Raw genomic sequence first — 27137 nt, 5'->3', positions numbered from 1 at the left:
CCCAATCCAGTGCTGCTGGAGTGAGACGACGCCTGCGCAGTGAGGCTGCGGGGCGGGCGCTGTCTTCGGAGCCACCCACCAGGCCGTCGGCGCGATGGCGGAGGAGGTGAGGCCGTGGGTGGGGAGCGTCCCGCGTGGCGGGATCGCGGGAGCGGGAGACCCAGCTGCTCTGGTGCCCATCGTGGCGCTCGGGTCAGCGGGTCTCTCGGGTCTCGCGACAGGTGAACAGTCTGATGAAGGCCACTGTCCTGATGCGGCAGCCCGGGCGGGTGCAGGAAATCGTGAGCGCCCTTCGCAGGGGCGGAGGAGATCGCCTCCAGGTATCGGGGCGCCGGGCTCGGGGAGCGGGGGCACCGTCGGGCCGGGAGGCGGAAGGGTGCCTGTCCTGCGGCCTTCCCATCAGAGCCGGTGCGCACGCTGCGAGCCTGCCCAGAGTGGGCTTGGACAAACAGATTGGCTCGCCTCGGGAGAGAGCCTACCTGTCCCAACAGCCAACTTTCAAAATAGTCCGATGTGGCGGTGCCGCTTGGTTTCTGAAAGCAAGTGGGTGGAACCTGGCTGCCCGGCTATCCCAGGCTAGGTGGCTCCACAAGAAGTTGACGATGGGGATGGTCATAAAGGTCGTGAGGCACCTTAAGAAAGAACCGGTGCATTTGAGAAAGATGCCACTGAGAGCCACCCGCGCACTCGGGGGATTTTGTTCTCCTCAAGGTTAACTCGTGTACTGACACAGATCTTTTCTTCCTCTCCCCCCTCCCCGCAGCCTTGCAAAGGCTTTGCTGCTGACTGGGCAGTGACTGGTTAGACATGTGGTTAGCCCAGACTAAGGCAAGGCCAGGTTTGAAGGTGCCTACTCAGCCAACATCCTCTCTCTTTGGTCTCTTAGGTGATTTCTGATTTTGACATGACCTTGAGCAGATTTGCTTACAATGGACAGCGATGCCCCTCTTCCCACAGTAAGTCACATTTCAGACTTCCTTGCAGAGCTCAGGATGACAGCTGCTAAGGAGCAAGTAAAGGAGTTTTGTGTTTTTTCAGATATTCTGGATAACAGCAAAATCATCAGTGAGGATTGTCGCAAAGAGGTGGGTCACTCCCTTCTTTGCTCAAAAGTGGCTACGCTTCTGGGGTTGAACTACAGACTCCATCACAGAAATCTTAGGAAAGTTCATTCTGTGGACCATCGTGGAGGCCTATAATCCCTGTTATTTGGGAGAGGGAGAATTGCAAGTTCAGGGTCTACATGGGCTCCACAAAGGATTCAAGGTCACCTTGGGCAACTTAGCGAGACTCTACTTCAACATACAAAGGCTGAAACAGGCAGCATGGCATAAAGGAAGCCAGGCAGTGGTGGCGAATACCTTTAATCCCAGCACTCGGGAGGCAGAGGCTGGCGGATCTCTTGAGTTCAAGGACAGCCTGATCTACAAAGTAAGCCAATACTAGGCCATTCGGGGCTAGCAGAGAAACCCTGTCTCAACACGCCGCCACCTCCCCCCCCCCTAAAAAGGAAAGAAATAGAGGCAGATGAGCAGCATTCAGGGGAAGGAGGTAGGCAGATCTCTATGAGTTTGATGCCAGCCTGGTGTACAAGGCAAGTTCCAGACCAGCCAAGGCTACATAGTGAGACCTTGTCTCAAAAAGAGGGAGTCTGGGATATAGCTCAGAGATAGCTCACCAAGCGAACCTGAGAAAGAGAGAGACAGAGACATATGCATGCAGGTGCCCTTAGAGGATCCCCTGGAACTGGAGTTACAGGTGGTTGTGAATTCCCTGTGTGGAAGCTGGGAACTGAACTCCCGTCCTCTGGAAGAGCAGGGTGTGCTATGCTCCTAACTGCTAAACCAGCTCTCCAGACCCCGAGTCTAGTCTTAATACATGAGGACAGCTTTTCTCTATTGATTGGGGCACCACGATGGGTGGTTCATCTTTGAACACTGTGCTCATTGAACAACCCTCTACTCTCAGAGGCAGATAGAACTGCCATATTACTGTCTCCGTTTAACGTGTGGGGAAAAGGTGCTTAAAGAGGCTGAGAGCAGAGGCAGGAGGATCTCTGTGGGTTCGAGGCCAGCCTGGTCTACAGAGCGACAGGCTCCAAAGCTACAGAAAAACCCTGTCTTGAAAAGCAAAAGAAGAAAAAGAGCATCTTGCCCAAGGTCATTCAGTTGAGCCGCATGTCTTGGTTTTGCACACTTTGTCCCAAACTCTTCCCGCTGTATTGTGCCGTGTCCTTGATGATGTTACTTTCCGGTAAGGGACCAGATATGGAGAATGTTCTGAATAAATGTTAATTCATGTTTGTAGGATGCATACAAATGCTGAGAAGCCAACTCTAGAACTTTGGCCTTCATTTACTTGGCTCCAGGCCTCTGGCCTGAGTGGCCCCTTGCTGGAGCAGAGCGAGGCTAGGCTATTACACATTGCTGAGTTCATTCTTGTAGCTAACTCTGTCACTTGGTGTTCTCTCTCTCTCATTTTTCAAGACAGGGTCTCTCTGTGCAGTCTTGGCTGTTCTGGGACTCGCTCTGCAGACCAGGCTGGCCTCGAACTCACAGAGATCCACCTGCCTCTGCCTCCTGAGTGCTGGGATTAAAAGCTTGCACCACCACCACCTGGATGGAGTTGCTTACTTACTGATATATTGGTATCTTGTGTTGGTTGATGCTTCCTGTACCTTGTGTTTTGTTTAGGCCTAAACTGGCCTGGAACTTGCCTTGTAGCTGAGGCTGGCTTTGACTGCTGGCATGAGAGATATGTGTTTGTGATACTGTGGACTCTTAATGTGGTGACTATGAAGGTGGGCAGTGATAAGAGGCTGCATGCTTCCAAATGAGCTGTGCCCTCAACCAACACTAAGGCTCTTGAGACGTTTCAAGAATATTCTGCTTCATAACATGCAACCCTTGCATTTAATTCTCTTTTGGACAGGTGGACAGGGACTCCGTTTGAGTCCCAGGACTACATGTGTCTATTAAATCTTTTACTCAGTCAATCCTCAGTCTTTTCCTGAGGAGTCTTACTGCCTGGTTCTGTATGACACATGATCCACGAAGTGACTGCCAGAGTATTAAAAGTCCTGGCATCAGAAGGAAACATTAGCTAAAATGCAGATGATGTGATAATTATACCTGGTGGTGACACTGGTGGCCTTATCACCAACATGCTGTGTCTCTAACTCCAGTCTGCACTTTATGATTCTTTGTCATGTGCTGAAAGTCCAACCAAGGGCCTCACGCACGATAGGCAAGTGTTTGACCACTGAGCTGAACCGCAGTCATAATTTCATGCTTTTTCTTTGTCGGCCATATCTGTGTATCATTTTTATCAAAAATTTATCTTTATATTTTAATTTTAGTTCTTTTTATCTTTGAGATGGGGGTCTCACTATAAAGACAAAGATGGCCTTGAATCTCAGAGACCTCCTGCCTCTGCCTCCCATGTGCTGGGATTAAAGGTGTGCCACCACTGCCCAGCTGCAACAAATGCTGTAGCCACTGTGTCACCTCTCTGCCCGTGTTTTGGTTCTTTGACATGGGTTCTCATTTAGCCCTGGCTAGCCTCAAATTTGCTATGTGGCTGAAGATGACTTTGAACATCTCCCAAGTACTCTAAGTATGTGCCAACACACCCTATATGTGTTTGTGTTCATGGGGATGAAACCCAGGTCCACGTGCATGCCAGGCAAACAAACATTCAGCCAGGTGAGCTACATCTCCATCCCTTATTTGACATTTGTTACTTATGTGGCTGCCTTATTGACTAGTTTCTTGTTGCTGTTTTTGGTTTTTCAAGACAGAGTTTCTCTGTGTGATAGCTCTGACTGTCCTAAAACTTGCTTTATAGACCAGGCTGGTCTTGAACTCACAGGCATCAGCCTGCCTCTGCCTCCCAAGTACTGGGATTAAAGGTGTGAGCCACTACACCAGGCTCTCACTGACTGGTTTTTATTACTATTTATTTTATGTGTACAGGTGTTTTGCCAGTTTGTATGTCCTATGTCTATATACCTCAACAGTGCCTGGGGCCCACTGAGGCAGAAGAAGGTGTCAGATCCACTAGGACTGGAGTTATAAACAGTTGTGAGCCACTATCTAGATTCTAGGGATTGAACCCTGGTCTTCTGTAAGGGCAGCAAGTGTTCTTAACTGCTGAGCTAACTCCAGCTCCCACTGATTTTGTAATGCTGAGGGTTGTGCTCTAGACAAGCTCTCTGCCAACAGGCTGCATCACTGTTCCCATTCCTTGTCTTTCCCCCCATCTGTGTATGTTTATATTTTGATTTTGAAACATAGTTTTACTATTTAGGCTTGCCTATGTAGCCTAGGCTACACATCTATAATCCTCCTTCCAAGTGCAGGGGTTATAGGCATGGGCCACCAAGTCTAGCTCTTGTTGAGGACTCTTAGGCCTCCTTCTCAGGGCGGGTGCTGATGGGTGATTAACTCTGAGAAGGCAACCACACTGCAAACCGTATGTAATAGGTTGAGTGTGAGCTGTTGAAAAACAGGAGGAGAAACTTGAGTCTCGTGATGGTGTATTCCTACGTAAAGACTCGAAGAACACTTTTTTTGTGGGAAGCTCCATCCTTGAGGTGGTTTTGTCTTACGTGGGGGCCAGTGTGATGTGCACTAACGACCTTCCTCTTTGTCGGCCGTCCAGCTCACAGCACTCTTTCACCACTATTATCCCATTGAGATCGACCCGCACCGGACCATCAAAGAGAAGTTGCCTCATATGGTACAGTGGTAAGTGGCACTGATGAGAAGAACTCCTGTGATTGAAGATGGAGAGGGCCAGCATGACTGTCCTCCCAGAGCCTCAGTAAGCTTCCTCCCTGAGGGCCATGACACTGGCCCAGCTCTAAGAATCAGCATCCACTTGCAGCCTGCCTCTTTGCTGCCTCAGGGACTTCTGGGAGTAAGTTAGAAATGCCTTGGCTTGGGAGATGAGCAGCAAGTGGCCTTCATTCGGTGTGTTTTGTTCTGGTGTAACAGAATGTCACAATCTATGCACAGATAATGCATAATAAACAGAGTTTATTGGCTCACCGTTCAGGAGCCCGGGACGCCCCAGATGAAGAGGCTAGCGTCTGCTAACAACTGCTGCTGTGTCACTCCGTAGCAGAAGGGCTAAAAGAGGGCAAGAGTGACAGGAAAAAAGAGAAGAGAGAGCGGCTGAACTTACTCTGTTATAACCTAATTACATTATCCATTCTTGAGGGCAAAGCCCCTCGACCCAACACTTTTGTTAACTTTTTTTATTGCTGTGCAAAGATAGCATGATCAAGGAAACTTATAGAAGAACAAGGTTTTGGGAAGAGAGTGAGTCTATGACCATTTTGTCAGGGATCATGGCAGCAGGAAAGCAGGCATGGCTTTTGAAACTTCAAAGCCTAACCCCAGTGACACACCTCCAACAAGGCCACACTCCTCACCCTTCCCAAACAGTTCCACCCATTTTGGAGAACGTTTGAACATTTGAGCCTACGGGGGTTATTCTCATTCAGGCCACCACAGAGTTTGTAACCTGGGGACACAATCAAACTGAAAATTCTGTTAGAAACAAACACCACTAAGTGTGACCATAGTGGTGCACTTACATCATCCTAGCACTTGGAGTTGGGGATAGGAGGACCAAGGCTAGCCAGCGCTATACAAGACCTCGTAAAAAAAAAAAAAAAAACAAAAAAAAACAGACCTGGCATTCCTGGACAGAACCATGGGGGGGGGGGGTTAGGAGGAGGTTTGATTTCCCCGGTCCACTGTGCAACCCTGGTCTCCCTCTCCTAATAAGGATCACTTAAAGTCCTTCAGGAGATGCCTTTGTGGGATAGAACGTGCTCATTCCCCCCAGTGAGTGCCACCAGAGGGGACAAGGGACAGGGCACTCCATTTCCTGGGGTGACGGGTCCTGGGGTATCTATTCCTAGGTGGACCAAAGCCCACAATCTCTTGTGCCAGCAGAGGATACAGAAATTCCAGATAGCGCAGGTGGTTGGAGAGTCCACCGCGATGCTCAGGTAAGCTCTTTGCTGTAAGTCTTTCCACCCAACTACTTCGAGCAGCTTTGTGGGTTGGGGTGTGGCTCCCTGGTTAAATACTTGCCTGGCCTGCTGGAGGCCTGTGAATTCCATTGTTGGCATGGAAAAACATAAATAACAATGAAAGCCAGTCTAAAACTGTTTGACCCAGGCAGAGGGGGCTGGGGAGGGTAGAGTGGAGTCAGTGGCTGGGGGAAGGAAAGGTGGCTCACCCCAAAGCCAATTGTTTCAGTGGACTGCTGTGTAAAATGGCCAAACCTTCACTTCCTAAGGGCCAACTCCTTTTAAATGATGGTTTGAAAACAAACACACACACACACACACACACACACACACACACACACACCCATCCCCCACAACTCTGGGGTCTTTCTGGTTGACTGGCATTCCTTTTTTTTTTTTTTTTTTAATTGTTTTTGCTTTTCTAGACAGAGTTTCTCTATGTCGTTTTGGAGCCTGTCTGGCACTTCTCTGTAGCCCAGGCTGTCCTCAGACTCACAGAGATCCACCTGCCTCTGCCTCCCGAGTGCTGGGAGTAAAGGTGTGCGCCACCACCACCTGGCTTTTTATTTTTTTTTATTTCATTTTGGTTTTCCAAGACAGAGTTTCTCTGTGTAGCCCTGGCTGTCTGGAGCTCACGCTATAAAACAGGATAGCCTTGAACTCAAAAAACAATCCACCTGCCTCTGTCTCCCAAGTGCTGGAATTAATAGCCATACACCATCACATGATAAATATATACACATACATAATATATATGTGTGTGTGTGTGTGTGTGTATATATATATATATATATATACATATATATTATTGTCTTGACATTGAACTTAAAAGCACAGACCTTTATATGTGTGTATATATATATATATATATATATATATATATATATATATAAAATTGTCTTGACATTGAACTTAAAAGCACAGACCTTTAAATTGTTTTACATTTTTTTTATTATTTAGTATGTATTTTATTTTGTGTACATAATTGTTTTGCATGTACCTATGAATGTGTACCATGTGTGCCTGGTGCCTGAGGAAGCCAGAAGAGGTCATTGAACCCCCCCATGCAGTGATGCATGGTTGTGAGCCACCATATGGGTGCTGAACCCAGGTCCTCTGGAAGAGTAGCAAGTGCTGAGCTGTCTCTCCAGTTTCCCCAGTTTTTGTCTATTTTTAAAGGTAAAATGTGGTGAGGTGGGCAACACATACCTTTAATCCAAGCACTCAGGAGGTAGAAGTAGGTAGATCTCTTGAGTTCAAGGCCAGCCTGGTCTATATAGCCAGTTCAGTTCCAGGCCAGCCAGGGTTATACTGGGAGACCTTGTCTCAAAAACAAGTAAACAAAAAATTAGAGAGAGAGACCTCTCTCTATGTTTACATATGTGTGTGTATATTATAAACAAACAACAAAGAAAGAAAACTTAAGAAATTCCTTGCCTGAGGTGCTGAGGAGATGGCCCAGTTGGTAGAGTGCATGCTTCCTGAAGCATGCAGACCTGAGCTCAACCCCAAATGATGGGTGTGGTAGCAAGAGTTTGTAATCCTAGCTCTGGGGAAGTGCAGAATCTCTAGGACTGCCTGGCTGGCCAGCCTAGCCTAACCATTGAGCCCCAGATCCCAGTGAAAGACCCTGTCTCGAAACAAAGTGAGTCAGTGAGATGGTCAGTAGGTAAAATGCTTGTCATGCAAGCCTGACTGCTGTAATACTAGAGCCCATGTAAAGGTGGAAAGGGAACCAACTCCATGAAACTGCTCTTTGACCTCCACATGTGTGCCATGGTACAGCTATGCCCATAAACATACAGTGATAAGTAAAAATAAACAGGGGGCATGGTGCACACACAAATGATGGGGGTTGTCCTTCTGTATATATGTTTCTCTTATTGGTTAATGAATAAAACACTGTTTGGCCAATGAGGCAGGAAGATAGGCGGGACTAGGAGACAAGGAGAATTCTGGGAAAGGTAGGCAGAGAGGTGAGTGTCGTATCCCGCCCCCTCCCACCAGAATAGTTTCCATGTAGGCTGCCAAAGGAATAATAGGTCCGGACCCTTGTCTGGTAAGATAAGACCACGTGGAAGTACTTAGATTAATAGAAATGGGTTAATAATTAAGACAGAGCTAGCCAATAAGAAGCCTTAGTTATTGGCCAACAATTTTATAATTACAGCATCTGTGTGTTTATTTGGGGCTGAAGTGGTTGTGGGACCAGGCTATCGGTATCATCAACATACATACACACAAGTAATAAGATATAAAATACCTAGGCTAAGTAGAAAATAAAGTAGCATTAGCAAGGCCATGCCGTTCCCAATTCTCTGCTCTCTTTGCAGGGAGGGGTATAAGACGTTCTTCGACACACTCTACCGTAACAACATTCCTCTTTTCATCTTTTCGGCGGGCATTGGCGATGTCCTGGAAGAAATTATCCGACAGATGAAAGTGTTCCACCCCAACATCCACATTGTGTCTAACTACATGGATTTCAGTGAGGATGTGAGCCACGTCTCATCTGGGCTGCAAAAGAGGAGGGGTGGGCTGCCGGCCCAGGTGCCTTTTCACTTGGCCAGCTGGTCTCTTTGCCCTCTCTCTGGTGGGCATTTTTAGTCTGGTCTCTCCTTTCTTTCATCGAGACAAGAGTCTTGGGACATTCCCTAGGCTGGCCTGGAGTTCCTGAGCTCAGGCAGTCCTCAGGCTCGCCTCCTGAATGGCTGGGACTACATGTGTGAATCATGGCACTTGACTTCTGGGTCACTTGCTTTCTTTTTTGGTTTTTTGTTTTTTGAGACAGGGGCTTTCTCTATAGTCCTGGCTGTACTAGAAATAACTGTATAAACCAGGCTGGCCTCAAACTCACAGGGAACCACCTGCCTCTGCCTCTCTAATGCTGGGACCAAACCGTTCACTGCCACACCCAATCTGTGTGTTACTTTAAAAGGATCAACAGTCACCACCATAGGTTGTGTGTCACCCCGACTACCAAAATGCTTATACTTGGCCAGAGGTAAGTGGTTCCAATTTATGCAGGTTTTTATTTCTTCTCAGTGGGCAGCTATGATGTGGTATCAGCCTTTAATGCCAGCACCTGCAAGGTGGAGGACACAACCTTAGCAATTTAAAACCAGCCTTGGTACATAATGAGTTCAGATTCATGGGCTACAGGAGACCTGGTCTCAAACACAAATCAGTGGTAGAATTTTGCCACTCTTAGTGGCCTGTAGCTCTAGCACACGTGTGACCCAGAGAACATTTTTTTTTTTTTTTTAGATGAGACTCTGACCCTGGCCTGTTAGCAGAATGTTCTCTCAACCTGACTGAGCGGCTTTTTATTATATGTTTCCACCAGAATGGAGGTCAGGAATACCTAAGGATTGTTATTTTAAAAAGGAATTACAAAGTTCTCTTATAAAAGGCCAAGTGGTTTGGGCCTGGAGACATAGGCATGCGATCCCCAGCTGCTTAGGGACTTCAGGCAGGAACATTATAAGTTCAAGACCTGCCTGGCCTGAGGTGCAGAACAAATTCAAGGAGAGCCTAAAAGGCCTGGATAGAAAAAGATGTGACTTATAGCCAGAAGGCAGAGGCAGGCGGATCTCTGTGAGTTTGAGACCAGCCTGGTCTACAAGAGCTAGTTCCAGGACAGCCTCCAAACCACAGAGAAGGGCTGGAGAGATGGCTCAGAGGGACTGCTCTTCCAGAGGTCCTGGATTCAATTCCCAGAAACCATATGGTGGCTCACAACCACCTGCAATGAGATCTGGTGCCCTCTTCTGGCCTACAGGCTTATGTGCAGGCAGAACACTGTATGTATAACAAATAAACCACACACACAGAGAGAAACCCTGTCTCGAAAAACCAAAAAAAAAAAAAAAAAAAAAAAAAGATGTATCTTACAATGAACTGAGGCCAGGTGTGGTGGTGTAGTCCTTTAATCCCAGCACTCAGGAGCAGAGGCAGGGGAACCCAGGAGTTTGAGGCCAACCTGGTCTATCTACATAGTGAGTTCCAGAACAGCCAGGGTTCTGTGTAGTGAGACCCTGTCTCAGAAACAAACACACCCCCGTGTCCCCCAAACAAGAAAGAAAATAGGCATGGTGGTGGTGTACAACTTTAATCCTTGCACTCGGGAGGCAGAGGCAGGCAGACCCCTGAGTTCAAAGCCAGCTAAAGTTACATAGAGAGACTCTGTCTCAAAGGAAAAAAAGAAAAAAGAAAGAATTAGAGGTGTCTCTCGGTGACAGAGTGCTTGCATGTTTAAAGCCCCAGGTAAATCCTGGTGCCTTAGTAAGAGGCCAGCCATGCATGCTTAGGCTTTTGTGAGCAGTGCTTTTGTTGCACCTCTCAACTTTGCCATCACCTCCCAGAATGTAGCCAAAAGCAAGACAAACGAGCCTGGCTGGGTTCCATGAGAACGTTTATAAAAATAGACCAAACCCAGCCCCCGGGCTCTATCTAGCTTTCCAGCCTCTCGTTTATGCTACAGTAAAGCTTTTCCATTATCTCTGGGTTTGGGAACTTTTCTTTTCCTCCACGACAGACCCCTAGCCCTGCTCTCTGTCTCCCCCTAGCCCTGCTCTGTGTCTCTCGTTGTGATGTTTTAGGGTTTTCTACAAGGCTTCAAGGGCCAGCTCATCCACACCTACAACAAGAACAGCTCCGTGTGTGAGAACTCAGGTTACTTCCAGCAACTTCAGGACAAAACCAACATCCTCCTGCTTGGTGACTCCATGGGGGACCTCACTATGGCTGATGGGGTCCCTGGGGTGCAGAACATTCTCAAGATTGGCTTCCTAAATGACAAGGTAGGCAGTGGCTTGGCTGGGCCTTCCCCTCTGGCTTCTGCATGAATTCCTTGTCACACCTTTCCTGTGCTATTGTACAGGGTATTGTAGAGGGGCAGAGTTGTGTGTTCTCTCTCTCAGTGGATGGGGGGATGGAGTAGGGGCATGAAACAGGACTTCATGTATCCCAAGCTAATCTCAAACTGTGTAGCTAAGGCTGACCTTGAACTTCTCACCATCTTGCCTCAACCTCCTAAATGCTGGGATTACATAAATATGCTTTATGTGTTTTGGTATGTGTGTTTGTGTGTGTGTGTGTGTGTGTGTGTGTGTGAGAGAGAGAGAGAGAGAGAGAGAGAGAGAGAGAGAGAGAGAGAGAAAAGGAGCATAGAACCTCATAAATTCCAGGTAAGTGTTCTATCATCTAGTTATATCCCAACGGCTCAGCATTGGCTTGACCCAAGACTTGAGAGAAGAGGGTCAGTCCAGTCCATACAGGCATGGCTGTGTGATCACCACCTGTCGGTTCCCATTCTAGTCATAAATACTGCTAACCCGTTTAACTCTCACTTTGTGTAATGGCTCCTTAGGTTTTCTTGGAAGCGAGTATTTTTTAATCTATTGTTTATATTTATTGGCTTTTGAAAGTGGGATTTCCAAACCCTGGCTTGAATGAGATGGGAAATGCCAGAGTTGAGAGAATAATTTTATAAAAGGAAACAAAAACAGCAGAGCCTGGCGGGGATGGATAGGGCACAGGCCAGAAGGGCTCAGAGAAAGGTATCCGAAAGGGTGGGCCCAGCCAACAGAGGCTGGAGCCCAGTGGATGCCATATATCCTATATATGCCATATGACCCTATATCCTTGAACTCCCCAGGCTTTCACAGAAGAGCTGGGGAATGATGTTTTGCACGCCTCTACCCCAGGCTCTGAGAGGCCTGAGAGTAAAAGATGCAAAGTGGGACATTTGGGGGACTAAGATCTGTTTCCCTGGGCAGGTGGAGGAGCGGCGGGAGCGTTACATGGATTCCTACGACATTGTGCTGGAGAAGGACGAGACGCTGGACGTGGTCAATGGGCTGCTGCAACACATCCTGCACCAGGGGGACTGCATGGAGCTCCAGGGCTCCTAAACTGCAGGCTCTGAGGAGGAGGCGTGCCTGCCTATGAAGCCTGACGACGCCTCCTCTGTGAGCACTGAGAGAAGTCTAGAGCTGCTGGGCCCTCCTCACCCCTGACTCCTTCCCCATGCCTTTGCCTTCTTCCTGCTAGGAAGCAGCTTGAGGGAGGGAAGCAGGTGTGCTTCCAGGTGAACCAGGAACACAGTATGCTAGCCTTCTACAGACCATGTAGTCCAAAGAGGCTCTTCCTAAAAATGTGTTCAGAGCTGGAAGTACAGATCGCTCAGTGGTGAAGCCTAGCATGTGGCGGGCCCTGGGTCCCTTCCCCAGCACTGTAAAAAAAAAAAAGAAAGAAAAAGGAAAAGTAAAGCTGTACATCAGACAAATACAATGTGTGAGTCAGACGAAAATGAGAAAACAAAAAGCAGAGCAGCTCCAACTCATGGTGTGGGAGTTGAGTGTGCAACCTGAGCCTTGTTCCTCAAGGCACAAGGCCCTGCAGGAGACTTCTGGAGCTCCACAGAACAGTTTGAGAGGAGTGGGAAAGCTTAGAAACCCTGTGTGAGTGCAATGAGTCTGCTGAGAACCCCGTGTGAGTGCAGTCTGAGCCTGCCTGCAGCCCGAACCCTGAGGGAATAGCTCAGCAGTGTGTCTGTAGGTTGCACTGTGTGTGTGTGTGTGTGTGTGTGTGTGTGTATGGACAGGCATGATCCTGACCTGCAATGGGTACAGCCTTGGCTGTAGGTTGCAGTGTGTGTGTGTGTGTGTGTGTGTGTGTGTGTGTGTGTGTGTGTATGGACAGGCATGATCCTGACCTGCAATGGGTACAGCCTTGGCTGTAGGTTGCAGTGTGTGTGTGTGTGTGTGTGTGTGTGTATGGACAGGCATGATCCTGACCTGCAATAGGTACAGCCTTGACTTGAAACTTAGCTGGGCTGAGGTGGCCTGTCTGAGACACCCCCACATACGCGAAGAATCCATTTGAGTATGGATTTTCCATACGTCCTTGGATCTTTCCTCCACTTTTTGGCCTGAAAGGGATTTTTTATTTTAATTCGTGTATATGAGTGTTTTGCCGGCATGGATGTATGTGCACCAGATGAATGCCTGGTGACTGCAGAGGTCAGACGAATGTGCCAGATCCCCCGAAAATGGAGTTACTGACGATTGCTATCCACTGTGTGGGCTCTGGGAAGTGAACCTGGATCCTCAGCAAGAACAGCCAGTGCTCGTATCCACTGATCCACCTCTCCAGGCCCCTCAAAGGAATTTGAGGCCAGACCCCCCAGGAAGACTGCAGAGCAACACAGAAAGGATTGATGCACTAGGACCTCGCCATACCAACTGTAGTTTCCTTCCCTCTGTTTACTCATAAAGAACTAGGGTATCGCGGTAAATAAGGATCAGGATAAACAAATAGGCCGAATAGATGTTTATTCAGGGAGAAATAACTTACAACCTAGACAGATGAACACCAGGAAATTCAACCCAATCCTCTCCTGTCCGAGTCATGCCAGAAAGAGAGCTCCTTACTTGGCCCCCTCCGACCTCCTTCCACAGGTCACTCCGCCCATGGCTCCACCCCCAATGGGCGTGGTCAGTGCCACAGAACTATCTCCCTACAATTCCCCTTTTAGTCTAAAGAAAAGATTTAGGCTTAATACAAAACTATATACAAAACAGTGAATAATAAGTGTGCTCTAAGAAAAGGAAAATCGAAAACAAAATGACCTACATATCTAGTCCTAGGGTGAGGACATAATGGAGTTTACAATAGAGTTGTCCTAAGCTGGAAAATGTAAGTCTAGTACCTAATATATTTAACTAGGAAGAGAGAATAATAGTTGTGATAGTTTAATCTTCAACCTCATCAAAACCTGAGAAGGAAATTAACAATACTAGAGTAGACAGGAAATGCGGATGGACAACTTCCAAAAGGTGCAGCAAGGACAGAAACAGCAAGCCACCTGAACAGTCACCCTAGGTCTCACAGCAATGTTGGTACACCCAGATTTGGCTAAGGCCAAGAGAACCTGACAGACCACAACAACAGCAGGGAGGTAGAATGGCTGTCTTACCCTGACTTGGCAAGGTCAAGCAGTTTTTTATATTTGTCTCCTGTAAGCACCTAGGACTGCATGTCCAAATCAGTGGTTAAGGTGGGGGCAATTCTATGCCCAACAGGCCATTAGCTGAGGCGAGAATGAACTCCAGCAGGAGCAACAACAGTGTCCAACATATTTTTGGGAAAGTGTACGGTGCTGTCAGGAGCAGCAGTGTCTCATGTCAAAGGAGTACTAATATTAAAACATTTAAATGTCATGTTCTGCATGTTTATGAAGTGATTGAAGATTAAGCATCTATATCTGACTAATCTCATAGGTACAGGAAATGTGAGTGAAGATAATCTGTAATACTCGGGAACTTAGCTAAAAAGACTGATTAAAACTTCCCTGAGTAAAGCAGGAACAAATACTTAAACAATATAACTATTACATATACATACATGTAAATCCCTAAAATAGAGGTAGAGTATAAGTGTCAAGACAAGAGGTAGAACTATAAAGGGCAGCAAGATAAATATCCCAAATTGTATCAATATACAAAATGTCTTGAATACAAGAAAAGTATACATACATAGAATATGGTAAAAAATAATGTGCATAAAACATTGTAAGTGGAAAGATTTAACACAATATAACAAAATATAAACTTAATTTTACATTGCTTACCACATAAGAATACACAACAATGTAAGCTGTAAAACTAGGGGATTTCTCCCTGTGGCTCTTGTCAAACAAACAGAAGAGCTGGTTCTCCTGGACTTTTTCTCTCATCCCTTTAGAGAAAGTTGTTCATACATCCTCTGGTCCAGGAGGCTGGTTAGCCAAAGTGCTGTTAGCTGCAGAGCTGAAGGGAAAGGGAACTCAGGACTAACATGCCTGCTGAATGTAGGTGCCGTCCTGGGCATCTATACACCTGCCATTTTGTTCTCGGTGACTGAGCAGAATCCCTCATTTGCAGGTGGGTAGCTTAGACAGGATGAAAAACTTGCCCAGACATAGCTAGGAGCCAGAGCCAAGTTCTGAATACTTCTAGCCAAAGCCCGTGCCTGTTCTCCGTCTGTTTATGTTTCTCAGCTTTATTTCAGGGCTGTCCTGGGTTTTGTTGGGGAGTCAACAGGGCTGTCCTGGGTTTTGTTGGGGAGTCAACAGGGCTGTCCTGGGTTTTGTTGGGGAGTCGGGCACTATGACTGGTTCAGGATCACAGGCTGACCTCAGGAGCTTTCTGGAAGCTATGGTGACAAGGAGTACCAATCACTGGCTTCTGGCAATAATCACGTCTGAAGATCCTGTAGTGTGTAGTTTTCTGTTGCCGTAACAAAATCAGTAATCAATTTAGAGGTTATTCCTAGTTTGGGACACTCCAGCCTGTGAATACTTGGCCTCGTTGCTTTGGGCCTGTGGTGGCAGAGTAGTCATGGCAGGAGCACATGGTGGAGGAGACCCATTTGCCTTATGGTGGCCAGGGCCCCACACTCCACTTCAAAGAATACCAAATTGTCTCGGTTACTTTTCTGTTGCGGTGACAAAATAACTGAGGCACTTATGGATGCGTTTAATTAGACTTGTGGTTTCAGGTTAGACTCCATGATAGTGCAGCAAAGGCATGGTAGCAGCAATAGCTGAGAGCTTGCAAGATGATGTACAAATAGGAGGCAGACAGCATCCTGGAAGGGGCGGGGGCAGGCACTTTTGAAGCCGCAAAGTCTGTTCCTGGGACATGGCCTCCAATACGACCAGACCTGATTGTGCCCAAGCAGCACTACTAATTGGGAACCAAGTATTCGAACATGTGAGTGTGTGGGGCTATTCTCATTCAAACCACCAAGCCGATGACTTAAAACCTTGCCCTAGGCTCCCACCTTCTCATGGCACCCAGGGCTGGAGTTCAAGCCTTAGGGGACACCTGATTGCAAACTGTAGCTCTGGGCAAGAAGAGGGGGCCTGGGAAGAGTTTGCCATGTGCATGTGGCCTTGTCATTTTATGTAAAGTCCCCACTCTGTGCTCAGAAAGCCCAGGGCATCTCTGTCACAGGGGGCAGAATGAGGCAGGCAAGTTAGGGCACACAGACTGGCTTGCAGAGGCATTTCTCTCTAGGATCAGAGATCTGGTCAGTTCCCTTCCCCTGGCAAGAGGGAGAGGGGCAGGTGGAGAGAGGAGCTGGGAATGCTACAGTCCTGAAAATGGATCTGTGTGAACAAGTGCAATCTAGCATTTGTGGTTCAGTTTGGTTCTTGGGGGTTGTCTTCCTTTAGGGACATTGTTTCTGCCTTTAGTTGAGACAATAGGAGGATAGCAATCATCTCTATGCTTCTCCTGCAGACCTTCATCTCTGACTGTTGAGTCCCAGGGCTCTTTGTACCCAGAGGTAGTTAGGTTTGAGGGAGGCAAACAGGAAGATGGCTGTCTAGAGTCTGCAGCTCATGAGGCCACAGCAACTTACTGGCTGGTGCCCTTTCTGCCCCTGCCCTTGGGTTAAAAGCGCTCTCCAGGGCAGGGGAGATGGCTTAGCCAATAAGCCATGCTAATTTACCATGCAATCGCAAGTCTGAGTTGATTCCCAGAAACCATATAACAAGCATACAACATACACCTGTAATCCCAGTTCTGATTTTCGAGCCAACTGGTCTAATCTAATTGTTGACCTTCAAGTTCAATGAGAGACCCTGTCTGAAAAAAATAAGGTATGTGTAAGGGGCTGAGGAGATGGCAGCAGCCCAGTGTGGTGGTACATGCCTTTAATCCTAGCACTTGGGAGTCAGGGGCAGTTAGCTCTCTCAAGGCCAACCTGATCTACATAACATGTTCCAGGACAGCTGCAAAAATGGACATTTCTCAAAAAAGGGCAGAGGAGAAAAGGCTCAGTGGTTAATAGCACTTACCACATGGGTTGGACAGACAGATGCTACCTGTTATGATAAAAACAGAGGGGAACTTTGTCAGCAGATGGGGGTGACTGAGGCAGGGGACAAACATACCAGGCAGACAGAGCTTAGTGAGAGGTTTATTAGAAAGGGAAGGGAGGGCCAGGTGGTGGTGGCACACACCTTTAATCCCAGCACTTAGGAGGCAGAGGCAGGCAGGTCTCTGTGAGTTCAAGGCCAGCCTGGTCTATCTACAAGAGCTAGTTCCAGGCCAGGCTCCAAAGCCACAGAGAAAAAAAAGAAAGGGAAGGGAGGAGGGAAAGAAAGAGGAAAGAGGTAAAGAGACACAGAGACAGAGAGACAGAGAGAGGAACAGCGGGAAAGAGAGCAGAAGTGGGTGAGGGTTTTTCTCTTAATGGGTCCAGACTATGTAGGGATGTAGCAGCCTTGGAACCCAGGGATGACCAGGGTACTGTCTGAGTGCATTCTGCCAGGTGACAGGGGGCAGGCCAGCATAATGCCTGAATCCTTACACCCATATCCCCTCCTGTGTGTGTTTGGGGGAAAAATAAAACAAAAACTTTGGTTTGGAGTGTTTTTGTTTTGTTTTGAGACAGTTTCTGTGTAGCTCTGGCTGTCCTGGAACTTGCTCTGCAGACCAGGCTGGCCTGGGACTCATGGAGACCCACCTGCCTCTGCCTCCTGCTTGCTGGGATTAAAAGTGTGCACCACCACTGCCCAGCTGGACTCCCAACACCCACATGGCAGGCAGGCAGTTCACTGTTGTCTGTAACTCTAGGAGATCCAATGCCCTCTCCTGGCCTCTGAGGGCACCAGGCACACGTGTGGGGCAGACATACCTGCAGATTAAACACTCACATAAAATACAAATAAATGAAAAGAGAGAGGAGTGAGAGAGCACATATTGCTCTTCAAGAGAGAAGAACACATCCAGTTCCCAACACTAACATGGCAGGTAACAATTAGCTGCAAGTCCGGTCCCAGAGGATCTGACACGTTCCTCTGGTCTCTGTGGGAGTCAGGCACATGTACCATAAAAGACATGCATACAGGCAAAACATCCATCCATACATGCACACACACACAAACACTAATTAAAAATAAACAAGGAAGAGAGATTGCTGAACATGAACATATAAATAAATACCCTCTCTCCACAGGGCCTGCTAAAAGATCACTCCTTAAGGCCTTCGGTTTAACCTTTTATTGACACCAAGGAGAAAGGATTAGATCAGTTTAGCCTTTGAGAGCCCAGAACTCTGCTTCCCTCCCTCCCAGCAAATTAGCACCAGGTGCGGGTTTGCACAACCCTGAAGCCCAAGCGGGTGTCCTCTCACACAGCCTTTCCTTTCCCAGAAGGCCTTCTTTAAGATGAAAAAACTGTCCCTGGCGGTCAGGGAGGAAGCTGAGTGAGAACGGTGGCTGGCAGGACTGTGTTCCTGGAGCCACCCCTTCCTGAGGAGTGGGCAGAGCTGATGCAGGAGAATGCAGGGTTTCCTCACTCATGCCCCCGGGGAGCTGCCAGGACAGAGGGAATGGGGACAGACATGGACAGGGAGATGGAGCAGGACAGTACAAATAAAAGGTACGTTTGGGAAAGTGAAGGACCAAGGAGCTCAGCCTTGCTGAGTCTGGTGTGTGGATGGGAGGTATGGGTGTGTGGGGTCAGCAATGGCCCTAACCAACACCAGTGCCCTGTCCCCGGATTGGAGTTATCATGCCAAGAACCTTAAGGAAGAGGTGAAGGGCTGGGAAGGGAAAACTGCAGAGGTCTGTGTTGTGGACTGGAAACACAGCCAGTGGGAAGATCACCGAAGTCTCCCGTGACATTCAGTGACTCCCAGAGTTATTCCCACTGAGGGAATAACTGTCGGCAGGCCATTTCCGCCGCCACCGTCCCCCAGCAGAGGGCCTTTGCGTCTGAGGTCAGCCCTGAGACTCTGGCCTTCAGAGCTCCTCATGGATCTGCTCCCGGTCCTCGTCTGACTTCAGCTTGAGTTCCTCGGCCGTGATCTTGCCATCTTGGTTTCGATCCTGGTTCTGAAACATGTCTCCTATAGTTTTGTCAGGGTCTTGCCCGGGCATGAGGCGCCCTTTGCCTTCACTCACTTGAGCCTTGATGAAGGAGGAGAACTGAAAGAGGGGAGAGCAGAGGACAAGCCCTGAGGATCAATGGCAGCAGCTGCGGGTGGCCTTGGGAAGGGACCCCAGGTGGAGTCCAACATTGTCTCCCCAGGCCTGGCACCCAGGGAATGCAGGCCGGCATAGCTCAGGGAGCAGACGAGGAGGGTGATAGCCAGGAGAGAGGACAGGCTGCACAGTGTGCAGGAAAGGAAGGGGGTGTGGCCAGAGGGCAAGTGAGCCTGCCGGCTTCCAGGTCGGGGTTGTGACGAAGCCCCCAGCCTACCTCTTCTGGGGGCACCTCTCCATCTTTATTGAGATCCATGTCTTCAAACAGGCTGGCTGGAGGATCCTGGTGCCACACAAAGAGGTAGCCTGTGGGCAGGCCCTCTTCTCGGGACACCAACTGCACCTCAAATAGCAGGACAGCACTGCCAGGGACACCCCGGGCTAGAGAGGGAGGGGAAGAGGAGAACGGGTCCAGGGAGGCCTCAAGCTGAGCCTGAACACGGGCCTTAGTCTTCTCTCATGGAAGGACATGGAATGTTTCGGAACTATCCTAAAGTTTCCCTGACTCCCCCTCCCCAGCCCCCAGCCCCCAAGGCCTGAGATGGGTAGGACAGACTGGGAATAGACATGGGCTCCAGGTCGCTGTCCCTCACCTCCATTCTCCCCGTGGGCCAGGTGTGGGGGCACAATGAGCTGCCTCCTCTCTCCCACACACATGCCCTGCAGGCCCCTGTCCAGACCTTCGATCACTTTGTTGGCGCCAAGGGTGGCCTGTTGAGGGGCCTCGTAGTCGTGGCTGTGGGGAAATTGGATTCCCAGGTCAGTGGCAGAGGTATCTGAGGTCTCTTTCAACTTCTCCGTTATACTAGAACGGCAGTTCTCTCTTTCTCTAGCTTCCCTTCCCGGTGGCCCTTGTGCCGTGTTTCATATCCCTGGCTCCCGGAGGAGGCTCACTCAGATGGGGACTTGTGGAGGAATTGAGAGATTGTGAGACCAGAGAAAGGAGCCTGCAAGCTATTGGGAGCCCACCCATACCTGAGCCACCACCTGCCCAGCCCTGGCCCTGCCCAAGAACCCACGAAGAGAAGAGCCTGGTGCCATCCAGCAGAGAACAGTTGTAATGGTAGCGAATGAAATCCCCAATCTTGGATGTCTCATTGCAGTTCTCAGGTGGCCGGAACAGCGTCTTGATTTCCACAGGGTCCGAAGGGTTGTGGAAGTCGATGACGTGCACGTCAAAGATGAGCACAGCTGAGCCAGGGATCTTGTCTCCTGAGGCCAGATGGGGCTTGGTTAGCTCAGTGCTCTGGGTGAGGGCTACTCACTGTCTCCATGAGGCCCAGGCTGGCCACCCCTTCCCAATCTCAGGGAATCATACAAGACCAGACAACATGTTCCAGAACCAGTGCTTCCTGTACCTTGCTGTTGGAGTGATGGGACAGAGAGGCAGGGAAACCATTTTACACCTAACAACTTGCAAGCAAGCTCCCAGTAACACCCTGCTATGAGTGGCACCCAGCCTGAGGCTACCAGAATCCCTAATCCAGGCCTTTGTTCAGCGATACTGTTTATACTTTTTTTTTTTTTAAGATTCATTTATTATGTATACTGTGTTCTGTCTGCATGTACCCCTGCACGACAGAAGAGGGCACCTGATCTCATTGTGGATGATTGGGAGCCACCATGTGGTTGCTGGGAATTGAATTCAGGACCTCTGGAAGAGCAGCCAGGTGCTCTTAAGTGCTGAGCCATCTCTCCAGCCCAGTGCTGTTTATTCTTAACCATCCTCTGTCCCCAAACTTAGGTGTTGCCTGCCTTTCTCCACTGGGGTTGGGGTGCAGGGCGGGAGTGAGGCCTGCCTTGGGGGAGCAGGATAGGGCCTGCCGGGTAGAGCTCCAATGGGTGACCAATATAAGCTGTACATGCTTGGGCATGTGTACATGGGAGGGATAGCGGGGGGAGGGGGGTGACCTGGGGACCAAACCCTACCTGTTCCATTCTCCCCGTAGGCAAGGTGAGGGGGCACAGTAATCCTCCTTCGCTCCCCTACGCATGTGCCCTGCAGCCCCTGGTCCATCCCAGGGATGATGTAACCCTGTCCAACATAGGTATTGTAGGTGTGGTTGCGGGAGTAGCTGCAATAGAGGGGAAGAGGAGGGGAGGGAGTCAAAAGGGCCCCACCCCTCCCAGGCTCCACCCCTTCAGCGTGCCCCTCAGCCCCCACCCTCCCACCTCAGGGCACCCTCTGACCTGGAATCAAAGAGGGTACCATCCATTAAAGAGCCATTGTAGTGGTAACGCATGAAGTCCCCTGCCACCGCTCGTCGGACACAGTCCCGGGGCAGCTCCAGTGTCTCCAGCTGGACTGTGTCCTTCGGGTTGTGGACATCAATCAGCAGGACATAGAAGACCAGGGAGGCCTGCGGGGGTATCACAGTCCCTGGGGAGGGCACAGGGCTTGAACCACACAAGTGGGGAACACGGCCAGGCTCAGCAAGGGGCCTCATGCCAAAAGAGCTACTCTGCCCTCCTCTGTCCCCAGAGCCACCATCAACCCGTTCTGAGCCTTTGTGTGAGTCAGAATAAAGCAGTTCTGTGTAGGGAGGGAGATTTCATCTCCTTGGCTGGATGCCCCGGGACCGAGTTGCCCCTCTTCTGGAGAATTCCCCTGTGCCCTTTGCCTTACCATAGCCTTTCTCCCCATAAGCCAGGAAGGGAGGAATGATGATCTTCCTTTTCTCTCCAGGACACATGCCCAGCAGCCCTTGGTCCATGCCTTTAATCAGCCAACCAGAGCCGATGTAGGTGTCATACGTGCCTCCACTACTGTAGCTGCAGAGAATAAGGCAAAGACCCAGTGACTGGAGGCCAGGGAGGCTGAACAGACCTGCTTTTGGTCACGTGTCCCAGGCTTTAGGACTCCTCCCAGGTTCTACCTGTTGTCAAAGGCGGTTCCATCCAGCAAAGTGCCGTTGTAATGGTACCGCACGAAGTCGCTGTTCTGCACCATGCGGGGGCAGGAAGGAGGGCGCAGGAGGATGGTCATTTGCACCGTGTCTGCCTTGTTCCACACATCCAGCAGGACCACGTCAAAATAGAGGGTGGCATCAGGGGGAATGAGGCCCGCTGTGGGGACGCAACCAAGGCCAAGTTTACAGGAGTCCCACACCATCTGCGATACCTCTGACCCTAACTACCATCCTTTCCTAGCCAAGCTGTGACTCCACACAGGGCTCTGTATTCATCTCCTCTCATTCCAGAGTGAAAAAATGGCCATGGCCCCTACCAATCAGATTGAGCACAGTGTGACCTTGGCCAAGTCACTCAGCCCCTTTGAGCTTCAGCATTCCTGCCTCTTGCCCACACCCTCCCCCACTGTCCCCGTCCCCCCCCCCATGGCCTCCTTACCCACACCAATGCTGCCGTAGCCCAGGTGGGGAGGCACAATGAGGCGACGGCGCTCGTTAACACACATGCCCATGAGACCTCTGTCCATGCCAGTGATGAGGCGGCCAACACCCACAATGATGGCTGCCAGGGTGGTACGGTCATAGCTGGGAAGTAAAGGGACAGATGGGCATGCGCACAGCTACACAATACCCTCTGTCCACAGTCGCATATACACAGGACACGGTGCATGCACACACACCCCTCACTTCCTCTCCTCTTCAGGTCTGTCTCCTGGACTAGCTAGCCCTTCTGCCCCTCTTAGGGCAACAGATTGGATGGGGGTGGTGGTACACACCTTTAATCCCAGCACCTCAGAAGCAAGTGGATCTCTGGGAATTCAAAGCCTAACTGGTTTAATAAGGAGTTCCAGAATAGCCAAAGCTACGTAGAGAAACCTTGTCCTCGTCATCATCATCCTCATCAAGAACAGGCTGTTCCAAGAGAGATGTCCCAGAGGTGAGAAGCGTTTATTCCCCTGATGGGAGGGTGGTGGAAAAGATAAGCCTGTCTGCTACTTATTGCTACTACTTTTTTTTTTTAATTTACTTGTTTATTTTATGTATATGAGGGCTTTGCTTTCATCCATACCAGAAGAGGCCACCAGATCTCATTACAGATGGTTGTGAGCCACCATGTGGTTGCTCTGCTCGGAATGGAACTCAAGACTTCTGGACGAGCAGCCATTCAGTGCTCTTAACCACTGATCCATCTCTCCAGCCCCCTTATTGCTACTTCTCATAGCATAGCTCAGAGGGCAAATGAGTATTTATGGAGCACTTACTATGTGTGTGTCAGATTAAGTGCTTGACACTTTACATCCGTTATTTCACTCTGTTTTCTCCACACGAGGACATTACTGTTGTCAGTTTTTCTTTATTCTGATACTGGTAACAAAATCTAGGGCCTCACATAGGCTAGGCAAGCACCTGCTGCTGAGCTACAACCCAGCTGCCCTCACTTTTTGTTTGTTTTCCAAGACTGTCTTTTTCTGGGTAACCCTGGTGATCCTGGATCTCGCTCTGTACACCAGGCTGGCCTTGAACTCAGAGATCTGCCTACCAAGCACTGGGACTAAAGGTGTGCTCCACCATGCCCAGCTTTTTGTTTTGCTTCTAAGAGAAAAACAGACACCTGATAGACTCATTACCCCACCTACGGTCACCGCTCCTAGTTTCTGCTACTAAGCATCCATTCTCCGAGGAACAGGAAGCAGAAGTGGCCAGAGATGAGAGGAAAGCAGCTTTCCTCAAAAGAAAGCCCTTCTAAACTTATCCTGCCTTGTTTGTGTTTTCACAAGTGAAGAGAGAGTTCTTTTCTTTAAAGAAGAGAGAGAGAGAGAGTTGTATATGTCTGTGAGTGTGTGCTATGCATGCATGCAGAGGCCCCCAAAGGGCATTGGATGTCCTCACCTAGCACCCTATGGCTAGTCTTTTGAACTTCTCTCCCTGACCCTAGGGCACACAATGCCCAGTTTCTCATATGGGTGCTAACCCTTGTAATGATTGTACAGCAAGTACCCTTAACTATTGAGCCACCTCTGCAGTCACCCTGTCCCATGCTCTTTGAGACAGGTGTGTTTGTAGCCCTGGCTGGCCTGGAACTCTCTATGTAATCAAGGATGACCTTGAATTTATGATCTTCCTGCCTTTGCCTCTTAAATGCTGGGATTGCATGTGTATGCCAGTTGATATGGTTCTGGGGATCTCAGGACTTCATGCATGCTGGGTAAGTACTCTAACTAAACTACACCCCCAGCCCCAAGAATAGAATATTTATTTTTTTAGACTTATTTTATGTATTTGAGTGTTTTGTCTGTGTACCATGTGCACACCATATCCGTTGTCTATGGAGGTCAGAGATCATTCCAAACTAATATCCTCTACAAGAACAAGCACTCTTAACTGCTGAGCCATCTCTCCAGCCCCAGAAGATTCTATTTTGGTTGAAGGTAGCCAAGGGTTTTAAAAAAATTTCTAATTTTAACATTTAATAACTGGGCCCAGCCAGGTGGTGTGGTGCATGCCATACATAAATCCTAGCACTTGGGAGGCAGAAACAGGCAGCTCTCTACTTAGTAGAGGCTGATCTATTTAGTAAATCTCAGGTCAGCCAGGGCTACATAGTGAGATCTTGTATCAAAAAAAAAAAAAAAAAAAAAAAAAAAAAAAAAGGAGTCTGAAGGATGTCTCAGTGTTTAGAGCACTTGTTACCTTTGCAAAGTATGTGGATTCAAGTCCCAGTACCTCATGCTGGTTCACAGTCATCCAACCCTCTTCTGACTTCCTCTGACACCAGGCATGTGCCCAGTGCACATGCATACATTTGGGTAAAATAAATACATATGTATTTTCTTGTTTTGGTTTTTGTTTCTGAGACAGGGCTTCTTTGACTTTCCTGGAACTCACTCTGTAGACCAGGCTGGCCTTGAACTCAGAGATCTGTCTGCCTCTGGATGTTGGGATTAAAGGCATGTGTCATGCCAGGAGGTGGTAATTTTTTTTTTTTAATTTTCGATTTTTTAAGACTATCCGCTATGCTCCCAGCTATATTCTTCATTTTGCCCAGAGTGCAGATTTTATGTCTAGTCTATTTTCTTTACAGTGCTGTACAAAGGCCAACACAAAGTTTCTATGAGTTAAACGCCATCCGGCTTATGGTTCTTCCCAGAGTCTAGGCCAATATGTCCTGAACCCACTGGAGGCACTGTAGAAGCCACCATCGTTCATCTTCCTCATTTGCACTCTTGGGAAGTAGGCGCTGGTCCCATCCCATGTTTCGGACAAGGAAAGTGAAGATTAAAGAGACAAGCCTCTTCTGCCTGGATTCAAACCTAGGGTCTTACACTATGGAGACAGTATCCTCATCCAGTACACAACCTCCCTCCAGAGGCATGACCACTAATTGCTTGTGGGCTGAATTGTATATTACAGAGAAGAGACTGAAGGGTGACTCTTCTTTTTTGGGGTAGAGTTTCAAGTGTGATAGGGCCTGAAGAGACTGGAAAGAGGCTGCCACAGAGCCCTGCTCTGTCCTCAACAAAGGGGATCTGCCTGGCTGGCTGACTAAGGGCCTGGGTCAGAATGGAAGCCTATACATCAAGCCAAGGCTGGCCATACAGCCTAGTGTTAGCTGCTAAAGGTAAGATGGAGGAACTGAGTCCAGAGACTTGGAGAAAATGGCAGGGAGGTCCCCAGGATGGCATGTCAGACTTGTGACACGTGGACAGTTGGACACAGCACCAGCTATGGCCTACCCCAAAATTATACGGCCCACTCTGCTTAAGGCCCTCCCTGGCTTTCTAGGATCCCATGCCCTAAAGAAAATGTGGCTTCTCTAGTCTCCAAAGGCATAGGAAGCTGGAGGAGGAGGTAGACGGTAGACAGGGAGCCAGGGTGTGTGAAAAGGCAGGTGGCCCCATCCATCTATCTTCTCACCCCAGGATTCACATGTATAAGCAGCCTCTCTTCCTAACCTGTGTACCAGGGTACCATTCATGCCTTTAATAAGGAACTGGTAGATAAAGGTGCACTTCATGGGAGCATCAAGTATTCTGGGGGTTTGGAAGTGTGTGTTGGGGGGTTGTCTTTCAGGAGTTGAAGATTTGGGATGATGCCAGGGCCCTCCCCGGGGTGCTGTTTGGGGCTAGGGTAGTGGGAGGAATACAGGAATGCAAAGCTTACAAGGGGCCACATTCCCTGGAAGCTCAGGAAAGTGGTGTTGAGTCTGGGGATGCCCAACATCTTACCTGGAGTCAAACTTCTTCCCATCTTCGAAAGTGCCATTGTAGTGGTAACGCACAAAATCCCCCATCTGCACTTCTCGGGGACAAGCCCTGGGGATATGGTACCTCTCGATGACCACATCTTCCAAGGGAGCTCCGGCCCGGCTGGCACGGCTCAGCCCCCTCTCCGAAATCTGTAGAAGCAGCAGCAACCGCAGGATGGGGAGCCGGCGGAGGGTGTGACTGAGGGACCCCTCAAGGAACATGGTGCCCAGATCGAGGACGTCGGCAATGAGAGCTGACGCCAGCCGTCAGCCTCCTTCCCCCTCCTCAGAGTTGACTCTCCCCCTTCCTGTCCTCCCTCCCTACCCCGCCCTGGCGAGTCCACGTGGAATGGGGGCTGGGGAGACTGAGCTGGCCGGGTGGGGTGATGTTTGTGGTGGACTAGGAGGAGGGGGCCAGGTTGAGAGTCTCTGGAGTTCCAGGAATTTGCCACAAAGATCTCTGAATCTCCCTCCCCCAAAACTTCGGGCCTAGCCCAGAGAGAAGCTCGGGAAAACTGAAGTCAGAATGGACTTCCAAAAGAAAGTTTTTTCCTGAGCCTCTGGGTCCTAAAGCTGGTTGGAGGAATTTCTAGCTTTTCCTGGCTCCCCAAACCTAGGCCTCTCTGATAGCAAGTGAAGCCGTAATCTGAAGGATATTTCAGTCCTAACCCCTGCCCCAACTCTCTTCCCCCGGGAGTGGAAGGAGTGGGGGGTGGGAGTGAGTGTTCTTCTAGGTGAAAGGCAGCTTTGTCCTGGAGGAAAAAAAAAAAAAAGCCAGGCTGCTAGAAAGACACAGGGATCAAACTCAGTCCGGAGGCTGGTTGTGTCAGTGCCGGGTGTGCGGGGTAACACGAGTTGTGTTGCCCTCTCGACGCCTGCGCGGGGATTTGCGGG

General features: G+C 49.2%; 2 protein-coding genes across 2 annotated transcripts; one reads left to right on the top strand and one right to left on the bottom strand.

Moving 5' to 3' along the window:
• The first annotated feature begins 7 nt into the window (after positions 1-7).
• Nt5c3b (5'-nucleotidase, cytosolic IIIB) lies at positions 8-11982 on the top strand. Its single transcript, XM_051176872.1, has 9 exons — positions 8-106; positions 222-320; positions 887-956; positions 1039-1085; positions 4663-4748; positions 5933-6022; positions 8380-8542; positions 10648-10848; positions 11827-11982. The coding sequence occupies exons 1-9, from the start codon at positions 95-97 to the stop codon at positions 11959-11961; spliced, it is 903 nt and encodes a 300-aa protein (XP_051032829.1). The 5' UTR covers positions 8-94; the 3' UTR covers positions 11962-11982.
• Positions 11983-18781: 6799 nt separating this feature from the next.
• Fkbp10 (FKBP prolyl isomerase 10) lies at positions 18782-26758 on the bottom strand. Its single transcript, XM_051176654.1, has 10 exons — positions 26224-26758; positions 22437-22582; positions 21965-22154; positions 21715-21860; positions 21279-21468; positions 21018-21163; positions 20108-20300; positions 19682-19824; positions 19306-19469; positions 18782-19031 (listed from the first exon to the last, which is right to left on the bottom strand). The coding sequence occupies exons 1-10, from the start codon at positions 26463-26465 to the stop codon at positions 18846-18848; spliced, it is 1746 nt and encodes a 581-aa protein (XP_051032611.1). The 5' UTR covers positions 26466-26758; the 3' UTR covers positions 18782-18845.
• Between the last annotated feature and the right edge of the window lie 379 nt (positions 26759-27137).

The sequence above is a fragment of the Phodopus roborovskii genome, unplaced genomic scaffold (assembly GCF_943737965.1).
Source record: "Phodopus roborovskii unplaced genomic scaffold, PHOROB, whole genome shotgun sequence".
In the NCBI taxonomy this organism is placed as follows: domain Eukaryota; kingdom Metazoa; phylum Chordata; class Mammalia; order Rodentia; family Cricetidae; genus Phodopus; species Phodopus roborovskii.
This window is presented reverse-complemented; position numbering and strand designations above follow the sequence as displayed.

Excerpts from the sequence above, each read along its gene's own strand:
- Nt5c3b (XM_051176872.1), top strand. Across the intron at positions 4,749-5,932 it reads TTGCCTCATATGGTACAGTG|GTGGACCAAAGCCCACAATC; the intron begins GTAAGTGGCACT and ends ATCTATTCCTAG. Across the intron at positions 10,849-11,826 it reads TTGGCTTCCTAAATGACAAG|GTGGAGGAGCGGCGGGAGCG; the intron begins GTAGGCAGTGGC and ends TTCCCTGGGCAG.
- Fkbp10 (XM_051176654.1), bottom strand. The coding sequence starts at position 26,465 with ATGTTCCTTGAGGGGTCCCTCAGTCACACCCTCCGCCGGCTCCCCATC. Across the intron at positions 20,301-21,017 it reads CTACGGGGAGAATGGAACAG|GAGACAAGATCCCTGGCTCA; the intron begins GTAGGGTTTGGT and ends ATCTGGCCTCAG. Across the intron at positions 19,470-19,681 it reads GGCCCACGGGGAGAATGGAG|CCCGGGGTGTCCCTGGCAGT; the intron begins GTGAGGGACAGC and ends CTCCCTCTCTAG.